The sequence below is a fragment of the Balearica regulorum genome, chromosome 1 (genome assembly GCF_011004875.1).
Source record: "Balearica regulorum gibbericeps isolate bBalReg1 chromosome 1, bBalReg1.pri, whole genome shotgun sequence".
NCBI lineage: Eukaryota > Metazoa > Chordata > Aves > Gruiformes > Gruidae > Balearica > Balearica regulorum.
Window position 1 is genome coordinate 71,683,682 of NC_046184.1, and position 23,053 is coordinate 71,706,734.

Here is a 23,053-nt window from a genome sequence, read left to right on the forward strand (position 1 = left end):
ACTTAAAATATATTTACATCATTTAGATTCTATGCTTGCTGAAGAGACTGTCGTCATCTATAACAGTGATCAGAAGAATAATAAACACTGTTGAGTTCTCCTGGAGCATTCACCTTTCTCGATTGGTTATTTTTTTCCAGGAGAGGGTCATTTTGTGGAATAGAGGAGAAAGAATAGATATCACGTAACTTGGTGCAAGATAATGTAGCCTTAGTAGACCTCCTGTAACTTTCACAAACAACATTATCATGAGGCACTGCCTAGATAAAACCACTGCCGTGCAGAACTGCTTTAACAGCCATTCATGGAAAGTACCTGCCTGTGTTTCAGTATCGGGAGGGAAGGATACACCACATGGCATACCAAAAGGTTTGCGATGAGACTGACATCTTTCAATATGTTCATTAGTAACCAGTATGATGGGATAGGGAATACATTTGTTCATTTTTTAGTAGAGGCCTATTGAAAGAGTTTTTAACTGTGTTGAATGTTAAGATTAGCAGTGATAGGTAGTTTTTCAGAAAGGGACCTGAGAGTTGTGCTACAGACAAGTTGAATATGAGTTGATGATAGAATATTGAATTGGAAAACATGAAATGTGAAATAATCCTTTTGCTTCACATGACACTGGTCAAAACTTCAGCTGGAATATTTTCAATATTTTACTTTTAGAAAGATGTGGTTAAGGAGTCCAGAGAAATTACAAGGAGTCCAGTGAAAAGCAATTAAAATTATCAGACATCTGGAAAACAAGACTTAGGAGAAAAGTCTGAAACAATTGTCTACATAAGATTGAGGAAAGACATAATAACAGTCTGCAAGTGCATTAGAGGCTGCTGTAAAGAAGAGGGGATCTTCATGTTCCCTTAGGAAAGAGCAAGAATTAATAGGATGAAAGCACAGCAAGGTTAGATTAGCCATGAAGGAAAAAATCCTCTGTGAGGGGAGTTACTGGAACAGAAATTTGATAGGGAGGTTGGAGAAGAACTCTGTCACTAAAAGGCTTTGAGAATAGGCTAAATAAGCATCTCAGAGGCATGCTTATGGTTGATCTTGTCCTGGTAAGCAGAAAGATGGAGTATGTCTTGTGGTTCCCTTTCCAGGCATATTTTTAAATCACTTTTTATATGTTTGCTTGAGACAAATTGTACAGTTGTCCACTGTTTCATTCTTTAATATATGAAAGAAATACACTTGCACATGTCTTCTTCTGTGTCTACAAATATATGTGATTACTATGATTAGATGTTTTCACTTGGCTCAGAGATACAAGTACTCATGTTCACTTATTTTGTGTGAATGTGTTCTTCAATAAGCTTTTGGCTTTTGCTGCAAAGGATGTCAGCATTCAAACACTCCCTAAAAGCTTCTCCTATTTTACTGGATACATCCAAATTCCACATAGTCATGCTGAATACTATCAGTCATTCTTGACTCAGCCAAAATGGTTTTAAAGCAGTCAGGGAATATATGGGGGCATATGCTGCTGAGCAGCTGACTTTTAAATTGCAGACAGTTCTGTATGGTTTCTCACACACAGTCTCCTATGTCCATATGACAACTTGAACTATAACTTTTTTTGAATCTCATTGTATTACTGTGTGTAACTTTTCCATAACTTCACTATTAGGAAGTTTAGATTGGATCAGAGTAAAGGTCATTTGTTGTTGTTTATCTCATATGCTTTTTCTACTTAATATAAAAGGAAGTCAATGTATCATTCTTAAATGTCCTGTACCGTGAGATTCATAATAGGAAAAACTAAAACCATTGTTGATCTTACAAGCTTTGTTAATCAGTTTACATCTAGTATTTCATAACAAATCCTGATCTTACTGGTCTTCTTGGGAGCCAGCATATTTCTAGCCTACACTGAAGTCCCAGTAAATGTTCCCATCACCCCAGACCAAGTTTGTTTTTGCATTATGATCTCTTCAGTTGCTTGAGGTTTCCTTTCTTTCCTCCCTCTCATGACATATCATCCAAACATTCTTAATCTCCAGAAGAACTGCAAAACACATTCTCATGAAAATCTTAAATCTCTCAAAGCAGTACACAAGAAAAAAAAGAATGCAAACACAATAAAACTACCCTTGCTTCTCACTGCATGAGTTAAGTAAACTCTTTTGTGACAGCCATAGTAAAGTATAAGTCTTTAATATCCAGGACTGCATTCAGACTCTGTCATAAATGAGAGTATTGCCTTTTTGACTAATGTCTGTTATAAAACTAAAGGGCTCATTAATCTCATCTAGGGCTTTGGGGGGGAGGGGGGAAGAAAAAAAAAAAAAAGGAAAAAAAGAGGGAGCTAGCTGTGATAAGGAAGCTTTAATGATTTCAGGAGGCTTATTGGCTGTACATCTTATTGGCTGTACATCTTTGGTCTATCTCAAGCTGCACCAGTTCTCTCAAGGCTTTTTTTCCTGCAAATGATGGTACCTGTCATTACCATTATACAGTAGGAGTCATTCAAGAGTTCTTCAATTCCGTATTTCTTTAGCACACCATAAATAAAAAAGTCTTATGGTCTTCTACAGAGATAAGGTAAAAGCCTTTTACTTGAAAATACTTCATCATACCAGTTTTGTTTAACTGATGCCAGTAATTTAATTAATTTGATGGAAGCAGCAAGTTGTAATAGATACGGATTTTAGACCAAGGGGCTCTTGTCCCATTGGCTGTAACACAGTCATTGGTCTTTGAACATCCCGTGGATGTAAAATATTACAGGGCTTAGCTGTGATCTTGAGGGTATGTTTTGAGGTGAGAAGTATTTCATGTTTATATCTCTTAAGTAACTTTATGTGAGCAAGCTATGCAATAGATTTGTGTCCAAATGAGTGATGTCTTTCATAGTTATCATGAGGTCTTTGGATGCATTGCATATCTTCAAAATAAATGCCATCAGGTAATACAACCTCCGCTATGTGCCACAAAGAAGGCCGTCAGAGATGTAGTGGTTTAAATATAGAAATACAGGTTGTGCTTCAGCGTGAGGTTCATTTGCATGTGTGTGTGTGTGTGTGTGTGTGTGAGATAAATTAGAATGCTCATGCAACACCAGGGCATGCATTGCTTTTTTTTCTTATGTGGGCTAAAACGGCCTCTATTGTTTACTGATGTAAATTTTCCCATGCATAAGGGACTTGACTTGGTTGTTTGTAATTTTGCTGGAGTAATTTTTAGACTATCCTCTTCTATGTTTCTATAGTCCAAAGGAGTTTGTGAAAGCAGCAAGCAACTTTTTGCATCTATACGCAGGCATTCAGCCCTGTCAGTTGGTTTTTCAGAATCTCTAATGTACTCTTCAGTAAGCATCTCCTCCCACTGAAACTTTGCTTTTTAATATTATCGTGAGAAATGACTGTGTTGTTCCTTCTAGTGGGTCTTGTCTCCTATACTAAGTTGGTTTTACGTGGGGTTTTTTATTTCAATTACAAAGTGTTCCCTTTATGAGCACTGGCTTACTTAGATATGTGCAGAAATGGAGCTTCGGCATCTGATTGATTGCAGGGGTTACCTTGTGGGAGAGGCTCTGATATCACGAGACCTTGAGCAAAACCAGGAAAAACAAATTTCTACGTAGTATTTTGTAGGTTAACAAGGGAAGACAGGCCTACCACCTTAGAAGACAGTCTTAAATGATACTGAGAAATTTAAGAACCTTGTAAAACTGCTTGAAAATCATCTTACAAGTAAAATTAATCTATAAATGCAAATACTAATGTATCAGTTATATGTTCAAATGGATCCTCTAGCAACAACAGTAAGAGAATTGACTAATGTTGCAGTCATTGCATTATGTGGAAGTTGGCCCACAGCCCAACCCAACATGCTAAACACCATATTTCTTCCAGGAAAGTAATTTCTGATTACAGTATCTGTTTTCAGCTCAAGTAGCTTAATGTGGGAGACTTGGACTAGCTCAGAAAAGGCTGTTTTCATAGTTTAATTGTGTCTCTTGATGCAGTTGAACATCAGAAATGAAATATGAATTTTGAACATAATACATAATATGGGACCTTTAGAGCAGTAGTTTTGACTTGGGATATTTTAGTCCAAAGACATAAATGCAGATAAGAATCAGATTTGTTTTTTTTAAATTCCCAAGATGCTAAAATGCTTTCAAATCAGGATTTAGATTTTACTTCTGTCTGCAGATAAAGGAAAATGTTAACATTGCTAATTTTCTGGCTCTATCTCTCCTTCTTATTGCCTTCAACAAATTACACAATAACTGTGTAACAATCATGGTATAACATAACTGTCACACTATGAACTCACATCTTGCATAATACAGAAAAATGTGGAAGGAAAGAATAAGAAGGACTATTGTGGACCTTCATCATTCCTAGTGCTGCCTAGCTGAAACTGAATAATATCTTAAAAAACTTTAATGGCCTGGGCTGTTTTGAGGTGAACAGCACCCATAGGAGGTCTGCTTTCAAAGTTAGCTTCAACATAAAACAGGAAGAATGTCCATATGTAAGAAAGGGAAGGACACCTGAATGTTACTTGTGACTAAGACTTCCAGCTGCAGCTTAAAAGATGGCAACTTGACTTTCTACGATGATACAGGGCAGATGATTTTATAGGAAAATGAGGAAAACTCCTAGGAAAAAAAGCATTCAAGCTTCCCAAAAAATTTAATTTACTCAAGTTCATTTTGAATTAAGGGTTAACACGCTGTGTATATTTCCTTGGACTATAGCCCTCTAATCTGTTTACATGCCTCTGTATACACAGTTGTGATGAGTAAATCACTGCAGTAGTTTTGTCTGTGTGAGGATGCAGTATATCAGGCCTTTCTGAAACTATCGAATGATAGGATTATTAGCAGAAGCCTGGCTGATCTGTTTTCTTCTGCAACAGTGTGCCATAGCTATGAACTATACTAAAGCTAAGAAAAAAAGGTAACACATGGTGTCAGATTCTGCACCTCATTTACTCTAGAATGAATACAGGGCAACTGTACAGAAAATAAGACAATATATTTAGGTTTATTTTGTTGTTACTTGGGTCAGAAATATCCCTTCAGATTGGTGTATATTTAATGACAGCATCATATGTTGTATTTTGTTGTTGTTGTTGTTGGATTGTGGAGTTGTAATTTTTTCTTAAATTCACTTCTTGCCTAGTAGGGAGTTGACATTTATATCTCATCCTCTTTGAGAACAGCTTTTAAATATTTCAATACCAGGAGAGAACTTGTTTCCACATTCACTTTCAGACTTGAGTCAAGAAATTAAAGCAATGAGAGTTTAAAAAGAAAAGCAAAGAAAAGCCAGAAGAAAACACATAAGCTCCATACTTGTTCAGTTGTTGGCTTTCTCACTAGGAAGCTCTTGCTGTGAGACCTGTCTCTGCCCCAATTAGTCAGTGACACCAGGCAGAGCAATAGAGCTGTCCACATGGACGAAGGGAGAGATGAAATAATGAGGAAGGTAATACTGGAAAAACAAATGTGCATAATGAGTTACAAATATTAACTGTCTTGCATGATTTGCTATTTTCAGTGAAATTTCTTATGTAATTGTTCTCTTTTCAAGGGACCGAGCTCCCTTCATCTTCACATCAGACATGGAGTATTTCATCACCGAAGGTGGAAAAAACCCACAGCGTTTTCAAGAGTTTGTGGAGCTTTGTTGTCGAGCTTATAATATAGTCAGGAAACACAGCCAGTTACTCTTGAACCTGCTGGAGATGGTAAGAAGCTTGAGGATGAAACCAAAAATCAATTTTCTCTGGTGTCCCTCTTCCCTTTTACCGCTTGTCTGCTGCCTCCAGCAGCACTGTGATTTGAAGAGGTATCAGCTGGTCTCCTGGAGATGTTAGTGCTGGAACTTCCTGTGCAAAGAAACTATCCAGTTCCAGCACTAGTTTCTGAGAGAAGAAAAGAAAAGCTATGCTGCTTGGGTTTGAGAGTGGGTTTTTCCCCTCTTTTTCTTAATTCATTCTTTTTTACAAAATAGCAGAAAACTGGAAAGGAAGCCGAGTACAAGTTTTACAGTCAGGAATTGCACTGAGCCCTTTTTCTAAGTCTTCAAACAATCATTTACCAATCCCATTCATGGTTACAGCAAGACAAAGTAAACTAAATATTTCATAGAGTAGGTGATGTGACAGTACCTAGTAGCACTGCAGATACCAATGATGCCATTAGAGTGGTTTTTTGCACATTTCCACACTCCCTTCTTGGAATGGCAAACACAGGCAAGAAGGAGCACTACCCACATTAACACAGGTTTGAAAATCCTTTTGCATAGGATTTAAAGACCTCTAGGAGTTTTTATCCCTTAAGTATTCCTACCAATTCACATGCTGTGACAAATTCCATAACTGCTTTATGCCTCTATTTACTTGAGTGAAAGGTTAATTATTTTCCCCCTTCATGGGTAGAATGATAATATGAAATTAACTAATATTTGCTAAGAAGTTGCTTGGCTAAGGTATTAATCTAAAATTTATGTCCAGGACCCCATGCAAAACTGAGATGACTGGTCTGTGCATGAAAAAATCTACACAACCTTATGAACACAACCCCTGCTGAGGTTGGGGTACAGCCAAGAAGTTACTCTGTAAATACTGCTCTATAATCTCCAATTTCTGCCATGAAGAGGAGAGAAGGGGCGAGAATTTGTTCATCTCGCTTTGAGAAACCTGGTCTACTGGGGGCTGATGGGGTCCATCTGTCAGAGAAACGGAAGAACATCTTCAGTCATGGGCTTGCCAAGCTAGTGATGAGGACTTTAAGCTAAAGTTGCCGGGGGGAGGGAAACCTAAATCCATCCCACTCTTACTAGTTTGATGCCAGTGCCAGCAATAGATGCCCAGAGCTGGGAGAATCATAGAATCATAGACTATCCTGAGTTGGAAGGGACCCATAAGGATCATCGAGTCCAACTCCTGGCTCCACACAGGACCAGCTGAATCAGAGCATATGACTGAGAACGTTAAGACTGAGAAGGATCACAGGTCAGCAGGAGAGCACCTGAAGTGCAGCACAAAGGAATTACAGCCAGTAAGTCAGCTTCATTGGGGGCCCAACTGAAATGCCTCTATGCAAACACATGTAGCATGGGGAATAAACAAGACAAGTTAGAGACGTGCGCAAACCTGCAGGGCTATGATCTTATTGTCATCACAGAGACATGGTGGGATGGCTCCTATGACTGGAGTGTTGGAATGGAAGGATACAGGCTCTTTAGGGAGGACAGGCAGGGGAGATGAGGAGCGGGTGTGGCTCTCTATGTCAGTGACCAGCTGGAGTGCATGGAGCTCCACCTGGGGATGGATGAGGAGCCAACCGAGAGCTTATGGGTCAGGATTAAAGGGAGGGCAGGGACAAGTGACACCATAGTGAGAGTCTGCTATAGGCTACCCAACCAGGAAGATCAAGATGATGAGGATAGATAGATAGGAGCAGCCTCACATTCACGAGCCCTGGTCCTCATGGGGGACCTCAACCACCTCGATATCTGTTGGAGGGTCAACACAGCAAGGCATAAGCAGTGCAAAGGATTACTGGAATACATTGATGATAACTTCCTCCTCCAAGTGATAGAGGAGCCAATGAGGAGAGGTGCCATGCTGGACCTTGTTGTCACCAACAAGGAGGTGCAGGTGGGGAATGTGAAGCTCAAGGGCAGCTTTGGCTGTAGTGGCCATGAAATGTTGGAGTTCAAGATCCTTAGGGCAGCGAAGAGGGCACACAGCAAGCTCACTACCCTGGATTCAGGAGAGCAGACTTTGGCCTCTTCAGGGATGTGCTTGGTAGAATACTATGGGACAAAGCCTTTGAGGGAAGAGAGGCCCATGACAACTGGTTAGTATTCAGGGATCACCTCTTCCAAGCTCAGGAGTGATGCCTCCCAACAAAGAGGAAGTCAGGCAAAAATGCCAGGAGGCCTGCATGGATGGACAAACTCAAACAAAAAAAGAAAGCCTACAGAGGGTGGAAGCAAGGGCAGGTAGCCTGGGAGGAACACAGAGAAATTGTCTGAGCAGCCAGGGATCAGGTTAGGAAAGCCAAAGCCCTGATAGAATTAAATCTGTCCAAGGACGGCGTCAAGGGCGACAAGAAAAGCTTGTATAGGTATGTCAGTGATAAAAAGACTTGTAAAAATGTGGGCCATCTCTGGAAGGAAATGAGAGACCTGGTTACCCAGGACATGGAGAATGCTGAGGTACTCAACAATTTTTTGCCTCATTCTTCACCAGGAATTATTCTAGCCATACTGCCCAAGTCGTGGAAGGTAAAGGCAGGGACTGGGAGAATAAAGAGCCCCTCACTGTAGGAGATGATCAGGTTCAGGACCATCTAAGGAACCTAAAGGTCTACAAGGCCATGGGATCTGATGAGGTGCATCCATGGGTCCTGAGGGAACCGGCAGATGAAGTTGCTAAGCCACTATCCATCATATTTGAGAAGTCATGGCAGTTCGTTGCAGTTCCCACTGACTGAAAACGGGGAAACACACCCACAATTTTTAAAAAGGGTAAAAAGGAAGACCCAGGGAACTACAGGCTGGTCAGCCTCACCTCTGTGCTCAGCAACATCATGGAGCAGATCCTCCTGGAAACTGTGCTAAGGCACATGGAAAATAAGGAAGTGATCAGTGACATCCAACATAGCTTCACTAAGGGCAAATCGTGCCTGACAAATTTGGTGGCCTTCTACAATGGGGTTACACCATTGGTGGATAAGGGAAGAGCAATTGACATCATCTACCTGGACTTGTGCAAAGCATTTGATACTGTCCAGCATGACATCCTTGTCTCTAAATTGGAGAGACCTGTATTTGATGGATGGACCACGCGGTGGATAAGGAATTGGCTGGGTGGTCACACTCAAAGAGTTGCAGTCAATGACTCAATGTCCAAGTGGAGATCAGTGACAAGTGGCGTTCCTCAGGGGTCGGTACTGGGACCGGCACTGTTCAACATCTTTGTCGGCGACATGGACAGTGGGATCGAGTGCACTTTCAGCAAGTTTGCCAACAACACCAAGCTGTGTGGTGCGGTTGACACGCTGGAGGGAAGGGATGCCATCCAGAGGGACCTTGACAGGCTGGAGAGGTGGGCCTGTGCAAACCACATGAAGTTCAAGGCCAAGTGCAAGGTCCTGCACATGGGTCAGGGCAATCCCAAGCACAGATACAGGCTGGGCAGAGAATGGATTGAGAACAGCCCTGAGGAGAAGGACTTGGGGGTATTGATTGATGAGAAGCTCAACATGAGCCAGCACTGTGCGCTTGCAGCCCAGAAAGCCAACCGTATCCTGGGCTGCATCAAAAGAGGCGTGACCAGCAGGTCAAGACAGGTGACTCTGTTCTGGTGAGACCCCACCTGGAGTACTGTGCCCAGCTCTGGGGGCCCCAGTACAAGAAAGACATGGACTTGGAGCAAGTCCAGAGGAGGGCCTCGAAGATGATGAGAGGGCTGGAGCACCTCTCCTATGAGGACAGGCTGAGAGAGTTAGGATTGTTCAGTCTGGAGAACAGAAGGCTCCGGGAAGACCTTATAGCAGTCTTCCAGTACCTAAAGGGGGCCTGCAAGAAAGCTGGAGAGGGACTTTTTGCAAGGCATGTAGTGATAGGACAAGGGGTAATGGCCTTAAGCTGAAGGACAATGGATTTAGATTAGATATTAGGAAGAAATTCTTCACTGTGGGGGTGGTGAGGCACTGGAACAGGTTGCCCAGAGAAAGTTATGGATGCCCCCTCCCTGGAAGTGTTCAAGGCCAGGTTGGATGGGGCTTTGGGCAACCTGGTCTAGTGGAGGGTGTCCCTGCCCGCAGCAGGGGGGTTGGACCTAGATGATCTTTAAGGTCCCTTCCAACCCAGGCCATTCTATGATTCTGTGATCTTGTGTCTGTCTTGTCCATAGATTATCATGCCGTGGTACAATGAATGATTTCCCAATATGGAGCAGGAAGGATTGCCCCAGATCTCTTAACCTCAATTCTAAGTACTCACAAAGGCGCAGCAAAACTGCATTGCCATCATAAAACATAATTTTGCCCAAGTATGTTGTACCATATTGGCTGAAGGCAATGCAGAGTGCAGTTATAGGAGTTACTGTCTTAAGTTAAAGAGCCTCTGGAAAACTCAGGAGCACCCATGTTCTCTCATCCACAACAGTAATCTCTGCATTTCTGAACAGGTTGCCTAAAACTGCATGCTGCAAATATAGCTACATCTTCTGCCCACCTCCTCATCACCAGTGCAGTCCCTTTTTCTGCAATCAGCAGAGATAATGATGTTAGATTACTCTGGGATAATAGAGAGGGTGCGTTAGGAAAATGTTCCTGGCAGGAGCTCTGAAATAACTAGCTATCTCTGCCTGGGTATAGCTCAGGTTTGTCTATATTCAGGACATGCTGCATCTTCTTTTGTTTCTGCTGATCTTTAAGGAGAGGTAATAGTGCTGAGCTGAAAGTCAGCATACAGATATGTTTTAACATTTGTCAATGGGCTACAGTTCAGGCAATTGTGTTGCATTTCATAATTGAAAAATAGCTGGCAGCATACTCACACCTCCTCAATAAATACTTCATATCAAAAAGAAATTAAACAAACAAGACAACTTTGCGAACGCCTTGTTTTTGCCAGCGATGTTTGGAAGGGTGAGTCTGCTTGTGCACTTGAAATGAGGTGTTGGTCAGAAACTGAAAGTATCAAAATGTTTTAGTTACATGGGTTATTTCTAGAAAACTAAATAGACTGTGAAGAAGTTCCACTTTGAATTCATTTCCTTGCAAAATATCAGATGTTATCATGAAGGGGCAAGATAAACTAACCACTGCTTATTTGTATCGATGACAGTCTAAGATTTCTCTCAGTATCTGGAAATCTGCATCATTAATCTTTCCTTCCTCTCCCACATTCTGTTTTCTGAGTTGCTATTTATAAAATAAGGTTAAAAAATCCAAACAATAAGACTATTTCCAAAAAGTACAGTACTTCACAGGAGCAGTAAACTGCTCTGGATGGTCAGTAACTGTTAGTGGTTTCCAGCAAACCATGATTATGAACAACAATTTGGGGTTTTTGGCCCAGTTTGGTACTTAATGCTTTTTCTTGGTAGTGAGCAGCATCTTACTAGAGCTGTACTGACATTTGCTACTGGGAGTAAGAAATTATCCATGAAGCTTCCATCACTTTCAAAAGCAGAAACATCTGCGGGAGACCCAAGAGTCCACTGGCAGAGTTCAGCTGCATAAATGCCTGCAGTTCATCAGCTTTGCTCACATTAAAGATATGATGTGAGCTATTATAAAGAGGGTGATCGCAGGACACAAACACCTTTCGACTAGTTTAAAGAAATGCAAAATCCATTACTGTTATAAAGATTTTTCAGGTAGAAAATTGTTAAAAGGGGCTTAGAGGTATCACTAGACAGCAAGTAATTGATCCACTTGCCTCTGTTGTGATGAGAAACAGGTCCACCTAATAGTATAAACCAGGAGACACTGCTTTGACAGAGGATATCTAAGACTCAAGAATCTCATGTCCCCATACAAGTCATTTCACCCTTCTAAACTCAGAAACACCATTTGGGAAAAGAGGATCAGGAAACACCCTCATTTTGGAGGTTTAATGTGTGGAAAGCACATGCCAGGAGGATTCATTTTTCATGGGATGGTGGGCTGAGCATCACACACCAGCCCCGAAACCAGGCCCAAGGAGGGTGTAGGCAGCTCCACGCAGTGAGTCAGAAGGCCTGGGATAACCAAGTGGTAGGTCAAGCCGTACATGTGGGCAAACAAGGGGAGCGATGCAGGCAGTTACACTTAGGCATCTAGTGACATTTGAGTTGCCCTAGGTGACCTGTAGTTGTTTTTGGAGCAAGTCTTGTCTAATTAGCATCTAGTATCACTAGCCCCAGCGTTCAGAAGCATCCTCCATCAGGGAACTGGAAACACGAAAGATATGCTATGTGAAGCAAGAGGGATGAAGCAGTAGAATAAGAATCTAGGACCCCCTTGCAGCCAGCAAAGCACTGTTGTAGGTACCGCCCAGCTAAGGGCATATTTCATTTGCTCCAGCAAATGGTTTTCTACCTTCCACAATACAGAAAACCTAAAAAAAAAAAATCCCGTTTTTCAGGTTTTTCTGTTGCACTATAGATCATTCAGATAATGTTCATATCTGTCATTGTTCCCTTTTCTAATGCAGGGCAAGAAGCTTAATTTGCTTCTTTTTTTTTTTTTTAAAGGGGACAGAAGTTGTTACTATCTTTTATAAATGGGTCGAAGGCATGCAGATAAATAGCATTGTGCGTCCTTAAGTGCTGAATGTTGTTATTGTCCCTGCTCTTAACTCACTTAAATTCACCTCACTGAGCATTCTGCTTCTCTTGCTAGCCAGAACTCTGTGAGACAGCAATCTACCTCTCCAGTGGTAGTACAGGTTGGGTATTTCCCAAGATTTTCCTCATAATGCCAAAAAAGAAAATATACAAAATATTGAAACTTGATTTAAAATATTGAGAATGTTTGAAGGATTAAAGAAAATACACCCCACCATCTGTTTTCCCCTTACTCTGTTCACCTCTCAAACAAACCTTAAAATAAAAGTACTACTTCCTTTTATTTTTTGCTGTTACTTGCAAAACTCAGTGGGTCCTTCTGTCTGAGCTAGACATAAATATCAATGAAGAATGCACAGCAGTGACTGCAAATTCAGATACGTTTCCTTCTGAGCAATGCGAAGGAGTGATTTTTTTTTTCTCCAATACACATAAAGCATCTCTCGACTTACTGTGATTGTTGAGAAAAATCAGTAGGTTTTGAAGTGAGTAAAAATTATTTTTGTTGTTGGCATTTTAAAATGCCTGGAGAGAGCTGTATGGGCAACTGGACACCCTCAGTTGTCTACCCTATTCATGTGGTTATTTTGTAAGGCGAATATTTGCACTATTTGTCTTTCGATCCTAACTTGGCCAACTAACTAGAACAGCTTCATCCCTCGTTGATGGAGAATGATACCCTCTCCAGAGGGAAATTCTCAGTGCCCAGGTCAGGGCTCCTTCTATGAATCAAAGTCTAAAGGAATCTTTCTCCTCTATTGACTGTAAAGGGATTGAATTTACCATACCTTTGCAGGAGGAGTCCAGAGCAGTGATGGTGGAATCAGTAGTTACAAATGAGAAGGTGCTGTTACACTAAATTGGATTAGGACTAAGATAATACTGTGAACATAACACAGTTACTATTGTTCAAGTGGCTGAATATGGTCGCCTTCCCTTTATCACCATTAGAAGGCTATGAAGGAAACTTAGCAATGCACACATTAGGCTTATGATATCCAAAGAGAAAATAAATAACTAAAATAGATCGGTGATTTTGACCCATGCCTCTTTGCAGTACCTCATTGTGAAGGTTTACAATGCAATATATTCACTTCAGTATTCCAGGCATTGCTCTAGCATCAGAACCACTTTTCAGATCAGCAAAACTGTGTTTTACAAGAAGACCTTTCAGTGTAAAACCTTTCTTTTCGCACTTAGCCCCATTTCATTTAAATTTCTTTTCAATAGAACAGTGAACTAACAGTATTTCTTTACTTTAAGATGCTGCATGCAGGATTGCCTGAGCTAAACAGCATTCAGGATCTGAAATATGTGTATGATAACCTCCGTCCTCAGGACTCAGACCTCCAGGCTACAAGCTACTTTACAAGGTAAAAAAAAAAAAAAAAAGAAAAAAAAAAAAGGCAGTCTTTCTGTTATGTGAAGAGGTTGTAATCAGTGAAATTACACAAAAGGATAATTGGGCTTCATGTGCATACTTTAAAAAAGTCCATTCCTTATGCATGTTATAACCAATCTCCTCAAATTCCTGGAAGAAACAGTTGTGCATTTGTGGTACACTTGTAACCAGTCACCTGTTCGGTGCCTAGAGATTTCTTCGGCTTTCATGGTGAAACCATCCTGGTTTGTCTCTAGTCAGCTTTCCTCTCTACTTTTAAATGTAGCAGCTGCGTGCAACAGGATTTGGACTGCATAAAAAGGTTCAACTTGTTAATGGACTGAGTGAGGATCTGGAATTCCTGCATTTTATGTCCTTTTCTGTTCTTCTTTTGACCTTCAGTGTGGCTTCAGGCAAGTTACTTTCCCTTTGTTAGTCATAATATCTCCATCTGCAAATTGGTACTGATTTTTTTCCTTTTAAGCACTTAACAGATCTATCACAGAAAAGCATTGTGTGTGCATATAGGTATGTTTAAAGCTCGATTTGTGTTAGGATAATGAAACTTTTCACTTGTTTGTGATAATAACTGGGGATTATTGATGAGGAACTGCAGCTGACAAGTTTGAAGCCCTCAGTCCTGATTTTTCAGGTCAGGCCTCTGCATTACATATAGTTCCCACTGTTGATGTGATGGAGGCAGTGGAGACTGTCTGGATTTGCAAACTCACTTTCCCATTCTAGGCATAGTATGTGAAAAAAATCTCCCTGTCAGGGCCTGTCCTGTGCAGCACCATCATTTCCCAAGGACAGTCTATGAATTCACACACCCCGGACACCACGTACTCTGACTCTTCTGACAGAGCAAGCCAGACTCTTCCGACCTCCTCCTCTGGTGCAAGTGCAGGGCGCGTATCCAGGTCACAGCTCTGGACTCTGCGTGAAGGGCTTCTTTCAAATTCACATCCCTAAGGGATGCTCCCATAAGGCAGCACAGTTCTCTGTGGGTGCAATCTGCCTGCAGGCAAGAGCAATCCCCCTACTCTTCAGTACAGCCAGAGGGCACGCTGCCACAAATGAATGAGATGAAAGCTTGAGCCAGAGCAGCTGAGCCACTCTCATTACTGTTACGGAGGCCCATATGAAGATTTTGGGCAATTTGAATTGTGTTGTTTATATGTCTCCTTTTCAAGTATTAGAATCAGAAACTAAGGCCGCACGTTTTGAGAAGGCTGGAACAGAGACCTAGAGAGTTTAAGGAAGACTCTTCTTTAAATAGAAAGAGAGGAACTTCTCAAACAAAACTATTGTTTTATTATGTGTGTTATTACTTAACACACAGTAGAGCACTGAGTTCCTTCTCGTTTAATACTTGTTTTTTTCATATGCTTTCACTCTTGCCCCTTAGCAAGATTGTTTTATTTTAAAATTTAATTACAACTTCACATTTACTGTCAACTCCTACCTTATCCTTTCCTTTAAAATTTCACATATTCCCAAATTAAGACTTGTATTTCCACTTCAAATGGGAAACATGCAGTTTCTAATTAAATTGTAGAAGTCTTGAATCTGTCAAATAGTTTGGGTGTTTGTGTCCATCTGTCATGGGTAAAAAAACGATATTCATTTGATTAGTGAAAAAAGGCTAGGATATACATAACAAGTAGGGAAACATGAGTCTTCAGAGTGAAAATTGCATTAGTGTCATGCAAAGCTCAGAGCTAGTGCCCAGTGCTCGTCTAGAGGTGGAAAGGATCAATATGTTTTTCAGTTGGGTAGGACTAAGGTTATGGTTAGGGTTAATATCACTGCAGTCTTCCTTACCTGGCAGACAAAGTATGAAGGCTGGGTTCAGGACAGAGTTGTAGCTCTGTCTTGGAGTTGGGCAAGGTGGTTGTGGTGTTTTGAGGGTTAGGGTGAAGGAAGTGAGGGACTTCAGAGAGGGAATTCACCTGCAGTCTTTCTCAGACAAAGCACGTGGAGTAACAGCTGGCCTTAGGAAGGAGACGTGGCTCAACACTGTTTTGGAAGTAGGAAGAGTTGGTGTGCTTTTTTGCCTGGTAGAGTTTCTTATTAGGGTTAGCAAATCCGGTTCAGTGCAGAGACTCTATAGGCAGGTCTCAGAGGCCAGCATGTCTTTCTTCCCATTAGATTTCTTGTTAGGGTTGGTGTTAAGGAAATTAAGGCCTTCAGAGTGGAAATGCCACTTGAGTCCTGCTTATCAACATCATGGTGCAGATCTGTACAGCTCTGTGGGCTCTGTTCTTATCTGAAACTGTATTTTCTGCTAAAACTTTTTTAGTGAAGTCCAGAGCTATTGTTACACTTCCCTTCGAAATGCTGCAGTGCAGATTTGTTATTGTCCATAGAGGTCATTACATCACGTACAAAAGTCTGATATTGCTAGGGTGTATATTTTGTTCTTTAATACTCTTAGGTATGTTCGTGTTATATATGCTCATTTGCAAGAAGAAAGTCTTTTGTCATTAGCTCATTAATTTCCATGAATCTCATTTCTCTTGGAGCTCTTCTTTTTTTGCTCTGTTCTAATTTCTATTCATGTTTGAACATAATTTGTGTTAATTCAATACATATATTAACTAACATTTCTACATGTTTAAACATGGGTAGAACATTAGGCTTCATGTCTAGTAGTATTTTAACCTCTGAAAAGTGTATCCAGGCACTTATCAAAAGACTTTTGGATAGCCTGATACCCAGATCCATGCAGAACTTACGCCTCTGTATAAGTGTTTTCTGACCTGCCCCCTGAAAAGTTAATAAATTGACATTTTTGTGAGCTTTGCATTACCTATGTCATCTTTATTCCTGTCCTTCAGAAAAATCCTTCCCCACCTCCTTGTTATACAAAATGTCTGGGTGAGAAAAAAAATTCCAGTTGCAAGCTACTTATAGTCACTCTGTAGCTTATTCCTGTATCTATTTTTCAAGCTGTCCTTAGAAAGCCAAGGAAATTGAAATTTCTGATTATTAGCATAACTTCCAGTAACTCTCAAATCCTTCACAATTCATAGCTCCTTTTTCTCTGTAATTACTTCCAAAAACACTTTATTGTATTTTAAAAGTTCTTTTCTAGACAAGGAGTGTGGTCACTGGAATGTTAAACACTGCCAACAGAAAGTTATTTCTTGTGCTAAGTACAAGGTAGTTATTGTAATCTTTCAGATTCGATCATATAACGTATCTGCTGAAAACCCCAATCTTCTGCTAGTGGAAATAGGAGAACAGTATTTCTCTGTATTTCTGTAGAAATAGGTTGCTTTTAGCAATTGTCTGAGTTTGGTTTGAGTAATAATACTGACATTGCCTCTACTGTTGTTTAAAAACAACATGAAATGATGAACGATGTCACAAATATTCCTGGCAAAACAATGTTAATTTGTGCATTGCCATCACCTTTTTAGCCAACAGAATAATGCTACCGGAGTTTAGACTGTAACGCACTGACCTCTTTCAGGATCATAAAGCGTTCTGTGTTTTACCAAATTCCTTTGCTCTCATTCTTGATTTAAGACATGTTCAACAATCTGTGGTCTCATTTGTGTACTGTATTCTTCTCACATCGGGTCAGTTCGCTGTTATGAGCTGATGAGCGGCAGTGTTAAGCCTCATGGCTTACAGCCTTCTGGAAGGTCGCACCCCCAGATCGTGGATAAACAATGCACCAATTGAGAGTTAAACAAGAGTTTCTGTGTTTGCTTGTCAGTTCCGTACACCTAGTGCCAAATGAAACATTGTTGTCTCTCCAGCATCTGCCCTGAACTCAGTTTGATCCTTGAAACTCAATTTGATCCTTTCCCCTCCCTCCTTTCCTCTTCCCTTGACAACACAGTTTTACCAGAAAGCGGAAACCCATCTTAACTCTGGATATAAATTTCCTCTTTGGTTTTCTGCAGATATCTTCAAATGTCAGCATGCTGTGGCATGCTGCTGGACGTTTTTAATGTGCCTGTAAAGGGATGTATATTGAAAATTATTTTTGAGGGATTTAAGTTAGCCTAATGCAATGAATGGAGGGGATTTCAACTGATTGCAGCATGCAATCTAACCCCTTCATGGAAGCCCATAAATAAGAGATGCATCATGGATCTGACAATTACCAGCGAAGCGCCACTGCATATCTTCAGCAGCCTGATTGAGGGGCTTGCCTGTTGGGTCAGCTGCCATCTTTACATATTTATTAACAGAATCATTTGCTAGGTACCTGCCATTGCCCAGGTCAAGCATATGCACTCCAAACCACAAATGCCAGCAGTTGCAAAACTGGACCGTTCAAGGTAACTCCTTTCAAAACATGACACTAATCTCAAACTGATCAGCCGATCCCTGTTTCTCGGGTGGCTGCAGATATTCCAGCAAGAAATCTCCCAAACAGCTGAAACACCAGTGAAATGGCATAAACAAACCTACAGTATTAAGCTTTCAGGGGCATTCAAGCAATTTGTAAAGATAGTGGTATATGTGCCTCAAAGGAACAGAAGCAGACTTCCTCCTCGGATTTGTATGGTTTGAGGCATTCATACTGTTGTACAAACCCCACATGCCACCGGCTCAGGGGAGAGGAATGTCCTCTGTCCTGGGAGAGGCACGTAGGAGGACTAGTAGGGAAACTAGACTGGAAGATTCACTTCAGGAGAGTATGTGATATGCTCAGCGCAGCGGATCAGAATTAGTCTGAAAGTAAACCTGGATTTTAAAGCCTAGTGAAATAAGGGGTAAAAAGAGCATGGTTATTGTCCATATACCATCACAGTGGGAAATAAGGTTTTAAACTGAAGGATTATTACTGCTGTACACAAAAAGAATATCAACTGAATATTAGAAATATCTGTCCCTGAAAGCAGTAATATTCTGGAAAAGTCTGTTAAGAGCTGTTGGGGGCCTTATACCCAATTTGTTTTAAAGTGGAGCCTGGTAAATTCATGGATGGAAAAGTTGGATATAAATGAAACACCATGTTCATTAACATCTGAGAATACCATGAAAATAAATTTTGCTTATATATTCTCAATTATTTTCAGGCCTAGATGGAAATGAGAAGCAGGATGCTAAATTGATTATTACATATACCAAAACTAAGATTTGGATAACTAGTCAGTCATAATGAGTATATGTGCTTTTAAAAGGCTGTGGAGAAGGGCTGGTGTGTCCAAAAAGATCTAAGCACCAGCCCTCAGAATACCTGTCCCATGAAGAAACATCTACTTCCTAAAAATCAAGGCATCAACTATCACCAGACACTCTTGAAAACATTAGCCAATCTTTTCATCCAGCTCAGTTTACAGAAGCAGCCAACCAGTCTGTGCATGTTTTACCTGATGCTGTAATTTGACAGTTCTGTACAAAGACTGTGAGCCAAATCTGAAATTCAAAGTCAGTTCAGCAGGTGGAAAGCAGAAAGTCATTACTTTTCAATAATCCTGGATATTTCACTCAGTTTTCCAAAAAGTAGGTCAGACACCAATCTACATGGTAAACGGGTATTGTCATGTGGAAAAAAAAAAAATATTCTGCTTGAAAACTATGTGTTAGCAATATTGTGATTCAAAATTAATGTTACTCTAGTTGATGACAGTTTCCTGTTTTCTTCTGATTAATCTATGCTTTTGATGCCCTTCGTATAGGTCACTTTAATTTTCCCATCTATAGACCATTAGGCACTAATTCTCTAAGCTTCTTGGACTACCGGAGCTCTGACATAACTAAGAAATTTTTTGTCAGCTTTGTGAAGGCAGAGGCAGCTTTAGGCACAAAGATGGTAACATCTTAGGGAGCAAGAGAATCTAACCAGGACAGCAACGAATACCCATGACCTTACCAACTTCTTCGCCTATGGCTAAACGTAATGTGGCTGTAGAGAAAAGAAGGTCTATGGGGATCTCAGAGAGTTCGAGGAGAGGGTTCCACCACTGATCGTTAGAATGAATTTTAAAAATGCTAGCAGAAAGGGGAATCAGATTATCACAATTTGGTAAACTGGGTCAGTGAACTAATCCACACCAAAAATAAACTGCAAAATTAAAAAAGGTAAGACACATGGGTTTGATGTACCCCATTGCTCCATACATATTTAGGAACCAGCTTTTGGGAAGCTGTGTGAAGGAGGGTTTCCTTAAGCCAGTTTGCCCTTGAAAGAAAATGCAGAGAACCATAAGCAGAGTTGTTCTGCCTTGCTGCAAAGACATGTTCTGAGATGCCATCAGAATAGTAGAGGCCTTTTCAATTCTTTGTTGATAATGGGATGTAAGGATTGCTTAATGTTTTGTATTCTAACAGAGAGGACTGTATACAGAAAAAACAGGGTATTGAGAGGGGGAGAAAACAACATATACTTCTGGTTTTATTTTATTTTGAATGTAATCATTTAAAATAACTCACAGGAAAAATCTGCAACAATGATAACAAAAGCCTCTGTTTAGGTTTAAAGTATGTGCTTAGCAATCTAGGTGTTAAAGGCATTTTAGAAGCTTAATGGACCCATGGAAAGAACAACAGGCCATTAAAATACTGAATCGTTTAAATAATGGTATTCTGGTATCAGCTGTTCTTTGTAGTGATGATGTCTGAATTAATACTAGTTTATAAGCAGAGGCCTGCTTTATGTGAATTAAAATGCACTGTATTTAGCTGCAAAGGTAATATGCCTCATAGTTATGTTGCGAATTCCCTAACTATAATATAGCCCAGTTACAGATTCTATAACCTAAATCATGTCTCAGTGATTTAGGAAGTGTTTAAACTAAATATTAAATACATAGGAGTTAAAAAAGGAAAAGTTCACCACAGATGCAACCTAATTAATCAACACTGAATTGATTTTGTACTAATATTTAGAAATGAGATTTGTTTTCTTGTTTTCCATTTCAATGTTAATTTGTGTCATTTATTAAATAATCTGTATGTATCTGTTTCTGGAGAAAGTAATTAATAATTAAGATAATTGACTGAATCAATTCAGAGATACCTTTCCTTGTATTACATTAAGAAAAAACTATATATCTTCTTTCCTCAGTTTAGTATGCCTAATTGGTGTATGATAAATTCACATAGTATTTTGAATGAAATCTTAGTTTTTTGGGGGGGCAAGCCAGGGAACTATCTGTAGGTAGAATGTTCTTTTTGGTATGGTTGCATCTGTGAAGGTACAGACTTTAGCCAGAATGTCTGAGATCATGACAATTAGGCTAATGCAATGAATGGAGTTGATTTCAATTGATTGCAGTATGCAATCCAACCCACTCACAGAGACCCATGAATAAGAATTTAATTTAAAATGACAGGTGAAGCATTTGCTCAGCTTTGAACAGGGGATGATGAAGATGGTTATGGGTATTGTCAGCCCTTGTAAACTAGTTATAGTCCAAAACTGGAAGAAAAAAAAAAAAAAAGAAAAAAAAGCACTTGACAATTTGGTAGAGATTTGCTGCCATGTGGCCTGAAATTAATGGGTCGTTGTTCTATAACATCAGAACCTGTTCAGAATATCTTCAGAGAGCTGTAGAAGTAAGCAGGGAAATAGAAAAAAAAAAAATAAATTACAAGTTAAGTAGATCTTAACCAGCTATTGAATTCAAGAGGGCAAGTGTTTTCAAATGAGTACTGCATCTTACTCTTCAAAGACCAGTGATTATCTTGCAGTGTTATTTCTCAAGTTGTTCACTTTGACGTTAAAACACATTTGCAGTACATATCTACATGCATATCTAGGGTTTTTTTTTAATCTATTGTGTCTTTTCTGATGAAGGATCTTAAAACTCTAGGAAATTAGAAGTGTGTTCTGGCTCCCGTTGCACAGGGATGAGATGGGGGAGATAGGGTGAGAAAATCCTCTTTCATTTTTTTTCTTAAAGCATTTTCTTAAGCAGCTCCACATGGATAGAGCTTTTAAGAATTGGGTAGAGGATTTTTGCAACACATCAGATACAGCTAAATCACAAATTGGATGCAAGAGCCTTGCACAAACACGTGTAAGTCCCTGTGAGGTTGGTGTAACCAAAAAGAAAGTGTTAGGGCACGCTCCCCTACCTGTTGCAGTGAACACATGCTGTTCTGTCCTGCAATTCCTCAAAACACACATGGGAACATTCTGTCCATCTCTATTATCTGAAAAAAGGCTGATGGTATCCAGATCATGAAGAATAACTGCCCCAAGGTAAGCCATGAGACGGGCTATGGCAAGAGCACTCCGTTAAGCAGCGGAGCTCAGGGGCTGGCTATGCTGTATTTGCTGCTATTGGTTGTGACTGGTGTGTGTGTGAGGTGGGTTATAGGATTTGGAGATTTTTGGTTCTTGCATCCATGAAACCAAGGGTCAAGAAATGGAAACAAAACATGCATAAATCATGCCCCTTCTGTTTGTTTGTTCTTCAGGAAAATAAAGGAAAGCTTGGAGTGCTTTCCTGTTAAACTCAATAACTTGATCCACACACTTGTACAGATGTCAGTGACAGGCTCAGCAAAGCCTCCAGCTCCAGAGACTGTCCCCCAAGAATGGACGATGCTGAACGCAGAGAAGTCAATTGCAAGAGCCACCATTTTGGGGTTCAGCAAAAAGTCTGACTCCGTATGTATTATGTTCTTTGCTTGCCTTCATTTGCCTTGATCTTTAACGACTCCTCTGTGAGCTTATGTACTCTCCCTCCTCCTTTATAGAAGATGTGCTTGTGCCACATTAAAAGGATCACAGGATGAACAGCAGTGCCATAAGCAATGAGCTACCAGAGAGAGAGAACACCAGGCAGACAGCTATTAGCAGGGAGCCATTAAGGAGAGCAGTTCATGCCCTATAGTGAAAAATAAATCAAGAGCTAATTAAAGCATCCAGAAGGAAAGCATGGCACAAAATTAGGAAGTCTAATAGAAATCGGAGGCTGTTATATGATGCTTTAATGGTGCATTATTAGTTTTCACACACTGCAGCGATCTTTCAGTGTTTCTGTTGTATGCTACCCAGGCAAGTTTCTCTTTCTGTGCAGCAAAGACTATAAATTACAAACTGAATGGCAGTTTGCACTACATTAAAGAAAGGTTTTTCTTTGTTAAAATCACCCTATATTTTCTCTTGTACATTTCTTTAATGTGCCCCTCTGATCATTTCTCTTTTCTGCCTCTCCCTTTTCCCCAATACAGCTGTATCTAGTCCAGGTGGTGCAAACCTGCAATGTGGTCACTTTTGTGGAAAAATCGTTTGACCAGTTCTCAAAACTTCACAGCCATCTCCAGAAGCAATTTCCATCACATGCCCTCCCAGAGTAAGGCAGCATATTAGCAAATGTTATTCTGCTGTTAAATGGTTCTCTCTGTGCACAGATAAAAATGTGAGAAAATGTACGGCAGACA

At 40.2% G+C, this 23,053-nt stretch overlaps 1 protein-coding gene across 1 annotated transcript in view; it reads left to right on the forward strand.

Annotated features, from left to right (window-relative positions):
- PIK3C2G (phosphatidylinositol-4-phosphate 3-kinase catalytic subunit type 2 gamma) overlaps window positions 1-23,053 on the forward strand; it is a 209,635-nt gene that overhangs the window by 143,488 nt on the left and 43,094 nt on the right. The window contains exons 24-27 of the mRNA XM_075757739.1: window positions 5,550-5,706; window positions 13,576-13,685; window positions 22,085-22,277; window positions 22,844-22,965. Of these exons, the coding sequence (XP_075613854.1) occupies window positions 5,550-5,706; window positions 13,576-13,685; window positions 22,085-22,277; window positions 22,844-22,965 (582 nt within the window). The remainder of the gene's footprint in view (window positions 1-5,549; window positions 5,707-13,575; window positions 13,686-22,084; window positions 22,278-22,843; window positions 22,966-23,053) is intronic.